General features: G+C 37.5%; 1 protein-coding gene across 1 annotated transcript in view; it reads left to right on the top strand.

Annotated features, from left to right (window-relative positions):
- Nucleotides 1–10990, top strand: part of ankrd55 (ankyrin repeat domain 55) — a 30981-nt gene extending 19991 nt beyond the window's left edge. The window contains exons 9-11 of the mRNA XM_067433723.1: nt 4734–5395; nt 6585–6674; nt 10448–10990. Of these exons, the coding sequence (XP_067289824.1) occupies nt 4734–5395; nt 6585–6674; nt 10448–10719 (1024 nt within the window). The 3' untranslated portion in view covers nt 10720–10990. The remainder of the gene's footprint in view (nt 1–4733; nt 5396–6584; nt 6675–10447) is intronic.
- Nucleotides 10991–12543: the final 1553 nt, after the last annotated feature.

The raw sequence follows: 12543 nt of genomic DNA, 5'->3' as shown, positions 1-12543 counted from the left end.
CCAAAAAACAACAAAATACACTGAACACAGTGACATGGCCATCAATCAAAGATAATGAACGGATTAGTTCACCCCAAAATGAAAATTGACTGATAGTTTACTCACCCCCATCTCATCCAAGATGTTCATGTCTTTATTTCTTCAGTGGAAAAGAAATTAAGTTTCTTGAAGAAAACATTCCAGGATTGTTCATCATATAATGCTTTTCAGTTGCAACCAAAATGTTGAAGGTCCAGATCAACGCCGTTTCAAAGGGCTTCATAGCCTCTGCGTGATCTCAGATGAGGAATAGGGTCTTATTTAGTCAAACGATCAGTCATTTAAAAAAATGAATATACTTTTCAACCTTAATTGTTCAACTTGCTCAGCTCTGCGAGGTGCCAAGGATGAGTTAATCACGTGTAAATGGTCACATAGACGTAGGCAGAAGTCCCGCCCTCGTGTTTACAAAGCGCTCATGTGAAGACCAATACAAACGCCCTTTAGCAAAAACACCTCATAAAATAAAATAAAAATCCAATATTGGACATAAAAATCCTCCAATATTGTTGTTTTATATTATTTTTTATTTGCTAGAGGGCATTTGTATTAGTCTTCACATAAGTGCTTTGTAAACACGGAGGTGGAACTGCATTGAGTTGGACCTTCAGTATTTTGGTTGCAACTAAAAACCATTATATGATGAAAAATCCTGGAATATTTTCTTCAAAAAACTGAATTTCTTTTCGACTGAAGAAAGAAAGACATGAACATCTTGGATGACATGGGGGTGAGTAAATTATCAGGACATTTTAAAAAATCTTTTAATAAAGGCCTTCTGAAGAGAAGCTATGCATTTTTTATTAGAAAAATATCCATATTTTTGACTTTAGACTAAAATATCTATCTTCCGGCAGTCAACAGTGCGTGTCTACTTACGCCAAAAGAGTGACCTCTGACCTGAAGCATGATGTATTGATGAATGCGGATATGCAGAGAATAGAGGAAAACAAAACACTGGTCACGAATTTGAATTTAAAGAGGATTCGATATAAGAGAAGCGCTTGATTTTGTTGCCCAGAGAGACGTTGAAGCTTTCGCTACTCCTACATCGCATCACTCAGGTCACTCTCTGGTCGCAAGTCGTCTGCCATGAGCTTGTTATTTTAGTCAATAAGGTTATAAATATGGATATCTATAGCAGTATCTATATCAATTACTATATTAACTTATTTCACATAGTAATTATAGTACACATATTAAAGCTTTATTTGTTGTGTTCTGAAAATAAATGAACGTCTTGTGGGTTTGGAACGACATGAGAGTCATTTTAACAACATACATTTTTGGGTGAACTAAACGTTAAAAATTGACAAAGTTTAATAAATACTGTAATAATGTATTGCTCATTGTTAGTTCATGTTAGTTAATACACTACATTAAAGTCTCATTTGTTAACATTAGTTCAAGTCTTACAACTCAGATTACATAAACTTCTTCAACACTTCCCCTTCAGAACTGAAGCCGTCCTCATGGGATGAAACAGTCTGTGGCTGAACCTGTTCTTCTTGCGTGGTCTTCAAATGTTTTCATGAAGATCTTTCTGTGGAAGAAAAAGAAAATCTTCTTGACCACCCCATTTACATACATGAATATTAGAAACACGTTTCATTATAATGTTTTTTCCAGTATAACAATATATTCTTATACAGTTACTAACTTTCTATTACAAAATTGTAATATTGTACATCATTTAGATTCATATATGTTGCAGTTACATGAATGCAAATTATAGAAGTTTATATTTTAGCTATATTTTAACTACATTACAGCAATTCACTTTAAAAGAGTTAATGTTTTAGTGAAACTCAAGTTCACTAAAACATTAACTCTTTTAAAGTGAATTGGCACAAAATAGACTATTAATGATGACAACAGGAACATACCGGTAAACAAATCACATTACATTTATTCTAACCTTTGCTTTTTGTCAGTGTCACACAGCTTTCACTGTGTCACACACAATCGTTGTATAACGTTATCTATGCAAACCATGAGCTTTAGGGTTTAACTTAGTTACCAAATGACAGTTAAACAACTAGAATAGTTGTGTTTTACATTTGATCATTTAGCAGACGTTTTTATTCAAAGGGACTAACAAATGAGGAGACCAATCATATAGTTTAATAACTTTAATACAAATATAAGCATTTTTCACTTGTTTTTGCACATTAAATACTTGTAATTTAATTTTTGCACGTGCGCGCAGCATAATTAGGCTTAACGTTACCTAACACTACGGTGGCACCGACATGATAACAGAAACGAACAATTTACTAATCTTTTAGCAAATCTTGCGATTAAATAAGTTAACATTTGCATTGAGAACGACATGACAAACACAAATCTTACCTGGAGCTCGACACTTCGCGGTCCCGCTGGGAGGCAATCATATCACGGACACGGAGACAACAAGAACCCGCGATTGATTTCCTCCTGGCCGCGGCGCGTTGACGCATGCGCAGTTTGCGATGACAGAACTAAGGCTATTTTTGTTACAGATATCTTCATCGTCTAAGCCTAACGCTTAGAGTGAGTGTTTAATTATTATTTTTTTTAATATTGTTGATATTGCTGTTAACAAATAGTTTGTATGGGTAGAACATTACGAAACAAATATATGGGAATATACTGCAATTATATGCAAAATAGCCTATATTAAAGGAAATATAAAGGAATAAAGGAAACTAAAGCCTTTTTTTAATATAGCTACTGCAATGTATGCATATTGACTTTATTTATAAAATATGGCTACATTTTAACACATACAATATTTAGTAATTAAGATATAAATAGTATTACATGTAATATCCATTAAGTTGTATCCTTTATTGTGTAGCCTTACTGTATATTGAATTTCCCATATTAATGTGAATGCATGTACACACATAAACACTTTTACAGAATGAGTTACAACAAATTTCTACTTCCCATCATGCTTTACTTCTGATTTAAAGGAGGTTAAATGTTAAAATTAATTGTTATTTCATGTGTTTTGCTCAATTTAAAAAAAACTGTAAAACTGTTACTTTTATTAACAATAATGTCGGTGCACTTTTCAGCAGTTACAGCTCTTTGCTAAATATGTAGGAACATGCCAGTGTGCTTGACTTGTGTTATTGTTAACTGTATGTGTGTGTATATATATATATATATATATATATATATATATATATATATATATATATATATATATATATATATATATATATATATATATATATATAAAACCCTTTGTAATTGTTAACATTTTCATAAGTAACTGTAATATAATAGCACTTTCTCAGTAACGGACTACAGTTCCTTTTATTTTGTAATATATATTATTTTGTTCAATATATTTTTGGGTATATCATCACATGCACATCAAATAAAATGACATACATTATGATATATAAGTAAATATATTGTCACATAATTTTCTAATTGAAAGCAGCAATTCCTCATGTATTATTAAATATTGTAATATATTTATCCTGTATATTTTTAATATGCAGTTAAATAATTTAATATATTTATCATTCACATATATAAGGAAATATTTTCTTTGTGTTAGGGTTACCCATTTTTATTCGTTTTACTTGCTAATTAATTTACTAAAGTAAAATCTCACTGATTTGCAGGGGTTGTATTTAACACAATCCAGCATATATTTTTTTTACAGTGTAGGACATATATGACTGAAAATACATGAATATTGTACAATTTGTATATGTGGTTTTTGCAGCATATATGATCCTTATAGTTTTCTGTTGGAACATATAAGAAACACATATGTTTTTAGCAAGACTTTTCCATATGGGCTCTGCCATCATTCTGTTAAGCCTTGCCCACCAACTCTATACACAATGTGATTGGCCCGACCAGAGTTTGGCGTTTACAGCTCAGAAGTGTATTGAGAGTTGCTAGATGACACTCGCTGCAGATTAGATTTGCTTCCGCTAGGGTGCGTCTAGATTTCTAGGCTATGTTTTAAATGCTTCTTTCTCAGTAATGATACAGTGCATCCAACAATTTTGTCAACACTTTTTGTTTGTTTATTTCTCATGAAATATGTAGCATAAAATAAGAAATATACAAGTGAATGTGACATGCGAAGGCCAAGTATGGCCATACACACACACACACACACACACACACACACACACACACACACACACACACACACACACACACACACACACACACACACACACACACACACACACACACACACACACAGTCGTGTTTCCATGTTTTATGGGGACTTTCCATAGACGTAATGGATTTCATACTGTACAAACTGTGCATCCTATCCCCCTACACTGCCCCTGCCCCTAAACCTACCCATCCCAGGAAACATTCTGCATTTTTACTTTCTCAAAAAAACTCCTTCTGTGTGATTTATAAGATGTTTTCCTCATGGGGACCTAAAAATGTCCCCACAAGGACAAGGATTTGGGATATTGCCATCTTTGTGGGGATATTTTGTCCCCATAACGTAGGGATTACCAGGACACACACACACACACACACACACACACACACACACACACACACACACACACACACACACACACACACACACACACACACACACACACACACACACTGCAAACCATACTTTGTTCTTGTATCATTCAGATGTAACATTTAAAGAAGAGTTCGCATAAAGTATTTATAAACTAAACTAAAGATGACCATATTTTTCACAGGTCTGAGTCAAGCAGGCCACTGTATGCTCAAAACAGTGACTCTTCTATGCGCAAGGAGGGGAAATTTCGCATGCTAAATCACATCTTCTGCAAGAAGAAGAAAGAACTGCATCCTTCTCAGCAGATAGACCTAAGTCAAGAATGTCAGCTCAAAGAAGAGACGTCTGAGGTGGACGACATCATTACTATGTTTGACTGTGTTGTGGAACCATTAAGCAGAGATGAGAGTGAAAACAGCTCTACTGTCAGAAAACGAAATAATGACTCTGAGAAAGCCCACCTCATTGAGGACACATCCAGCAAAGACTTCCTAAGTCTCCCACCCATACGCACACAGAGTCTTCCTCCAATCACTCTAGGTAAGTCTTTGCTGGCAAACTCTCAGACTTTGGCCCACAGGACCAGTGGAGGTCATGTGGTTGGACATTTAGCGCACAGGTCGCAAAAAAGCAAGAGCGAGCATGATCTGTTTGATGGTAAAAGTAAAGACCAAAAAGCTTTTGGACATGCATGGAAGACTGAATCCAGTCAGATACTGACTCACAAAGCATGGATCTCAACTCCATCTGAAGGGCTGCTTGACAAGCTACTGCATGGAACTTCAAGCCCTTTAGATGTGCTGTGCTCAAATCACTCACCATACATACAGAGAAATGACCAAGGTAAGATATTCCATGTTGGCATATAGATGATTCTTCAATTAGGTGAATATATTTACTCTTTAAAGTGTCCTTATTATGCTATATTAAAATTTTAATTTATCATATTGCAACAATATTGGCAGATCAATATTATAGTTTATAGAATTAAATAAGACCTAATTAATTAATTTTATTTGTATATTTAGTTTAATAACTGAGCAACTGTCCCCCAACTGAGCAAGCCAAGTCAAAGGTGACATTGAATCACCGAAACGATGTAGTATATATGCCAGGCAAGTGTGTGGCGCTGTAATTCTGCCACAGAAATACACTAAAAATGAAGAAAAAGAGTTGTGGCTAGAAGGCAGTGGTAGGAAATGAGGCAAAATCTCATGATAAAATAACAATAAATACATTTGCTACTTAACTGATGTGTTTTATCAATGTCTACACCTACCCCAACCCTAAACCTACCCTTACAATAATGCAAATTACAAATTAAATGATGCGATATTGATGTGCGCATGCCCAGTGCCCGTAGTTGCCTCACTTAACTCTTTCACCGTGCTGGACGTAGTGTGATGACATCACCGTTTCGCAAAATATAGGGATTGGTTGTACACATGAAAACGTAAGATTGTCGGTTTCAGATTTATCCATTCTGGGACCTGGTTTCATGCTTCCAAAACGCTGGATCTGTGTGGACGAAACGCTGATACTGTACAAAACACAGCTATATACAAAATACAGTATACAGCTAAACACATCTCTGTGTGGACGGGGCCTCAGAAAGGCTTTCATTTCCAATGTCATTTCCTCTCTCAAGACCCATAAAAGGCACTAAAGATATCGTTACCAAAGCCCATCTGACTACAGTGGCTTTACAATCATTTTATGAAGTGACGAAAAAACAACGAAAGAAACGACTCATATAGTGATGGGCTGATTTAAAAAAAAAGATTTGAATGTTTATTAATCAGCATATCGATTCAGGATTTGGATCGCTAATGTCACGTGATTTCAGCAGTTTGGCATACAATCCGAATCCTGAATCAATATGATAAAGTATGCTTTCATGTACTAAAAGTGCATTGTTTAGTGCTTTGTAGTCAAGTGTCCCTGATTGAAGAACACTCACACATTAGTGAATTCATCTATAAAATGTATACTTGCAGAATTCCTGCAGTTTTTGTGTGTTTTCTCTAAACAGCTCAAAATCATCTTTTACCTCTGAGGGTTAGAGAAACTGCTCTCACACGTAACAGTCTTGCTCCCATCCGTGACCACTGCACTCACAGATGTAAGTCTAACGCTTGTGTCCTTATATATTTTCATGGTTCATATGACTCTTTGTAATGCAATACCTTGGTCATGATGCTAAAGAAAATTATTTTTTTAATTAGTTTGTTCAGAAATATAGATAGACATAAAAGTATGTGTGTAATTTTTTTTAGATTTGTGACAAACAATTTTGAAGAAAGTAAAAATGTGTTTGGTAGTAAAATATCTGGTTTGTCACATAGTCCCAAGTGTTGGTGTAGGTAGACGACCAGACAATGAAGATGAATACAAAATAAACTTTATTAAAATGAAAGCGAACCAACAACCGCCAAAGGGAACTAAATACAGGCAGATAAATACTCTGGCAAACAAGGATAAATGACAAACAGCTGAACAGAATGACTAAGCATACAGTAACCATAGTGACAACTCAGACAGGACACTGGAACAAAGGAAAGGAATGCGATTGAAGGAAAAGATACTAAAAGTCCTTGAAAATGAAACCAAGAAAAGGACTGATTATCTGTGACATAACATCCCCTCCCAGAAGGCCTTAACAGAAGTGATGAGGGAGGGCTTTAGCCTTGTTCATAATTTCGCCTGGCTCCAGAGCACGAGCCTCCGCTGACTGTGCACACTCCTCCTCAAACGGATGAGACGTTTATACTTGACGCGCTTGCCGTTGTACAATTCTTTGAAACGACAGAGGGCGACTCTACATAATTGTTCTATAAACCATCAGGAAACATCAGTGAGAAGTAGAAGAATGTACATAGGTGACAATATTTATTTTAGTACACTTTTTGTATCTTTGGATGCGAAGCCTAGTGAAAAGTTACAACAACCGCCATGCAAAATGGGGTTTCGTGCACTCAACGCGCACTACCGCCCACTCCGTGGTGACATCATTTTTGTTACGTGCAGCCTCGCACCCTAAACAAGGATTTAGGACAGCGGCCTTCAACCCTGCTCCTGGGGACACACTGTCCTGCAAAGTTTATTTCCAACCTGCTTCAGCTCACCTGCCTGTGTATTTTCAACAAGTGATTCTGAAAATCTTGATTAGCTTCACCTGTCTTTGATTAGGGTTGGACTAAATTCTGCAGGAGAGTGGGTCCCCAGGAGTAGGGTTGAAGACCTCTGTTTTAGAAGGTGGATGAGGAGCAGGTTAAGGACTGGTGAGAGCAGACAGAGCAGACAATGGATATGTCCATCAAGAAGCCATGGAGGAGATGAAGGGAGGAGCTATGATGGCGACATCCGGGGCATGACCAACGGAGATAGAGCCAATCGAAGTGGAGCCCAGGGAGCAGACAAGAGAGCGGATGAGACCAAGTGGTTGGAGACCTAGGTTGAGCCGTGGTGATGAGGGTCCGAGGTGAAACCAGAGTGCCCAGAGACAGAGGTGGAGCTGGTGGGAAGGACAGGCCCGCTTAAGCTGGGTGATGACTGACCAGAGTGTTGCCAGAGGGACAAGGGAACCAGGTGGAGCAGTAAGACAGAGGGAACCCAGTGAAGCCGTTAGGCCAAGGGTCTCTGGTGGAGCTGAGGGTGGGAGGAGCCAAGGCGAAGCCATCAGGTTGATGGGCCGAGGTGGCATGAAGGGATCATTGGCCGGATGCAGAGCCGAGGATTCCAACACTTGGCCAATGCAGGTGACTGCATGACCCAAGGCTTAACAATGCCACAAGGCGTCAAAGGGGAAGATGAAGGGCTGCAGGAAACCAGCAGAGGCAGGGCTGAAGGACTGTATGAGCTTTGTAGCGGAGGTGGGATGGGGAGGCTGGAGGGAATCAATGATGGTATTTCAATGTCTATACAGGGCGATGATACAGTCATTTTGCTGAACTGACCCAGCTGTGATGAAGGCACAAACGAAGGTTCCGGTTAGACGCTGTTGTCATAAGATGCTCACTTGCGGTGGGTGGGGCTCGGGCGAAATCTTCCCAGTCTACCCGGTTGTGGGTTGGGCTCTGTGTCTAGTTGTGGTCTGGAACAGGTGTAGACGCTCTCCAGACACCTGATGATGGCCTCCTTCCAGCTAATTGATGCTAAGTGATAGATGACCCCGATCCAGAAGAGAGACTTTAAAGTCTCATACAGTGAGCTGGCTATAAACTGAAGAGTAAAGTCCAATAAAGGAAGACCTTCCTGGGCTAAAGTGGTAAATCTTGCTCTATAATCCATCTTTTGTTTGAGATTGGTTGTTCTGTCACATTGTCTAAACCAAGATTGTCCAGTCCTGCTCCTGGAGGGCCACTGTCCTGCAGAGTTTAGCTTCAACCCCAATTAAACACACCTGTACCAGCTAATTAAGGTCTTATTAGGCATACTAGAAACTTTAGCAGGTATGTTGAGGGAAGCTGGAGCTAAACTCTGCAGGACAGTGGCCCTCCAGGACGGACTTTGGCCACCCCTGGTCTAAACGTTGATGTAGGCTGGTTTCCGTAAAAATAAAGATGGATACAAAATAAGCTTTAATATAATGAAAGCAAACATAACCAAACTCAGGACATGCATTAACAACAACCAACAAAGGGAACTGAAAACACAGGCACATAAATACTCAGGCATAAAAGAATAATAAATGCTGAACAGCTGAACCAAATGACTAATCATATCAGTAACCATAGTTACAAACTCAGGCTGGAAACTAGAAGAAAGCAAACGTGACTGAAGAAAAACAAACTAAAAGTCCAGGAAAATGAAACTAAGACAAAAACCACTGAATATCTGAGTCTGATTAGCAATCATGTTTATGAGTTTATGATATAAATGCTGTAGTCTGAAATAGCAGGTTATATTGTTTAATTTGATAAATAACATCCACACAAGTTTTTCATCTAAATGTTTTTAGGATACATAAAACTACATAAATAAAAATATCATCATAATACTACCCTGTTCTTACTAATGGGTCCTGCACACTGTGCGATTTTTCAAAATCCTTTGCGAATGTCCCTTGTCAGACTGTACGAACATGATCCCTGATGTAAGCGTCACACTGTAAGATCTCAGTTGGAATTAATGTCAGACTGTACGATAGTGAAGGCGCGCTACAAACGGACACGCACAAGAAAACTCGTCCTGAGTTTTATATCATCAATGAATGTCGCGTTAGGTGACAGTGAAATTACACGCGGGACTGAAATGCTGGCTACAAAGAAATCTCTAGCTCTCGTTTTGGTCATAGTTTGTCTTGAAAAACTGAGATATTTGACTGTCATTGTAGGAGAAGTCACACTGCACCAAATCAGTGTGCCAAAATCTTCTGACACTCCCAGAATTTCGTCTGAGGTAAAATTTGATCACAGCGCTCATTAATCGGCTGCCGGTGAACATGTCAAAGTAACGACCAAAGACGTCAGATTTTAGCCTAGGATCAGAGGAATCTTTTAGGATTTGCTAAATTTGTCTCAGACGGCCAAATCGTGGCCCAAATCGCACAGTGTGCATCCGGCTTAAATGGCTACTTTATTTAGACCCAGAAAGATTGCACAGAAGAAAATATATTGGGCTACATTTGCAGCGACTAATTAGCCTGTGTTGATTATGTTTGTTCCATATTTACCAGGTATTTGCTATTTTGCTGTCTATATGTTTATTATTAAAATTGTTCAAATTTGTTGAAGTTTAAACTAAATGTGTTAAACACGTCCCGATCTTCCCTGCATGACAAACATATTTTGACATATTAACATATATAAATATGATACACTCCTGGTATTTTTGCTGAACATGAGCATTGTTTATATCTTCAGTGGAACAAACCCAGTTTCATGTCATCCACAGTTTCCTTACCACCTGACCAGGTATCCCAGGGAGTGAAGAAGTCCAAATCCTCTCTAGGAGCGAGTCTGTCTGTACTTCCACATCCGTTTGCATCCAAACTGCACCGTTCCGGCATCCCCCAAAGCCAGTCGATCAGCTCCTTCCCGACACCATTGACAGGAGAACCTTTACGTAACATTCAAGTTCTTCCAGCCATTCCTCCGCAGAGAAAACGGAGCCCATCTCCTCTCATGACCCAGAGGCCACAGAATCCCTCTGACAGTAGAAACTGATGGAAATCTGCCTGAAATAAGTGACCAATTGAAAATTGTAATACTGTTCAGCTTTTCATGGATAATTTGGATTCATTTAAATCATGAGAACACTGAATAATCACTGTTTGATAAAATTCCTGAGTCCTAACAGGCTATTTTTCATACGATTTTACAGCTATGAACTTTTTATATGGTATGCATATGGTTAAACTTTTAATTGTAACATTTAAACATGTTTTAAGCTTATTGTTTACTGTTGTTATTATTAATAAAGGAAACTGTTGAAGTATCGAATAGCAATAACTTTACTAAACAATAACTTGTTTAACCCCCCCCCCCCCCCCCCCCCAAAAGAACTAAACAAAAACTGCTATTTGGATTTAAATAAGCTTAAGAGTCAATGATTGGATCATTATTGTGGTGATTATTATGTTTCCAGCAAGTTATATGTTTGTTCTTCAAATCCTAATAATCTAAACATCAATTTAACCATCATTTGTTTTTGTTTTCTAATAAAAAATGTATGTACCTTTTCACTGAAATATTTATTTCCATCAATAGGTGCATACATTTTTGCTCAAAATCTTGCGTTGACAATGCAAGAGTCCAGCACTCTGTAAAGTCTCCTCCAGCACATCCCAAAGACTTTCATTGAATTTAAGGTCTGGACTCAATTGAACTATGAAAATGATACTTAATGCTCCCTTCCAACTATTCTTTCACAAATTAAGCCGAATGAATTTCACATTGTCATCCTGGAATATGGCCTTGGAATATGACCTACATAGTTATTTAAGAAATAAAAAGCTACACACACTATCCATTAGGGTTTGCCAGTGGGCCAATAATAGACTCTTAAGCCTATTTGAATACAATCAGCGACTTTTGTTTTGTCCGGGCAGTTTATAAACAGTATAATAGGGTCCTAATTTGATACTTTTTAAAGGAAGGCCTTGAAATGGTCTTAAATGCATAATATTATTATACTAAATGTTGTATACATCACTCTTTGGTATACAATAAGGTAAGTTCTTCACTGTATTTTACAAATAGCACCGCCCCAACAGCTATTGGGCCACAGACTTTTTTTTTCTTTCCACTGCCTCCTCAGTCCCCATTGGTCAACTTCAAATTTAGCCTGCAAAACCCTTGCAACAAAGTTACTTCATTCGTTGCATTTAAAATATCCCTTCCCAATATCCTTAAGGTTAATGATTTGATTGGTTTTCTTTAACAATATCCCTCCCAAATCCATTGCAGGTGAGGTATTTGGTTGGTTTCAGGCCAGGTTAGCAGATATAGTTTAAAAAAATATAGTTTAACCAATAATTGATTTGATTGATTGATTGTTGGTCTTTATTAGGGAAAATAGTCAATAGTATCTGAAACAGAAAACAAAATTGAAAAATACAACATCTACTTTTAATAAAAAGATTTCAAACAAAAGCAGTAAATAACACATGATAACGTGTCCTAGCAGACTCCAGTCTTCACTGCAGCTCCTGCATGCATCTTCATCTTTACATTGAGCTCCACCATTTCTGTCCTTCACAATGCTCATTCTGTGTTTGTCTTTGTTGACCTAATCTCCAGGAACTGCAAAATTACAGTAATGTAATCACTAATGATACTTACCAAAGCATATTTAAAAAGAGTTACATCTTATAGACTTTTAAGGCCCTATTTTAATGATCTGAGTGCATGGTCTTGAATTATTGTTTAAGCTGGGCCTTTCCAAAATGAAACTATGAATATTTCTTCCTCACAGCCTTATTATACAGCTAGGGTACCTGAAAGGCATAGAACATGTTTAGTAACAAAAAAAAAAAAAAAAATTCGATT

Source organism: Pseudorasbora parva, chromosome 23 (assembly GCF_024679245.1).
Source record: "Pseudorasbora parva isolate DD20220531a chromosome 23, ASM2467924v1, whole genome shotgun sequence".
NCBI lineage: Eukaryota > Metazoa > Chordata > Actinopteri > Cypriniformes > Gobionidae > Pseudorasbora > Pseudorasbora parva.
The sequence above is the reverse complement of the archived record's forward strand: the minus strand, read 5'-3'. Positions and strand labels throughout refer to the sequence as shown.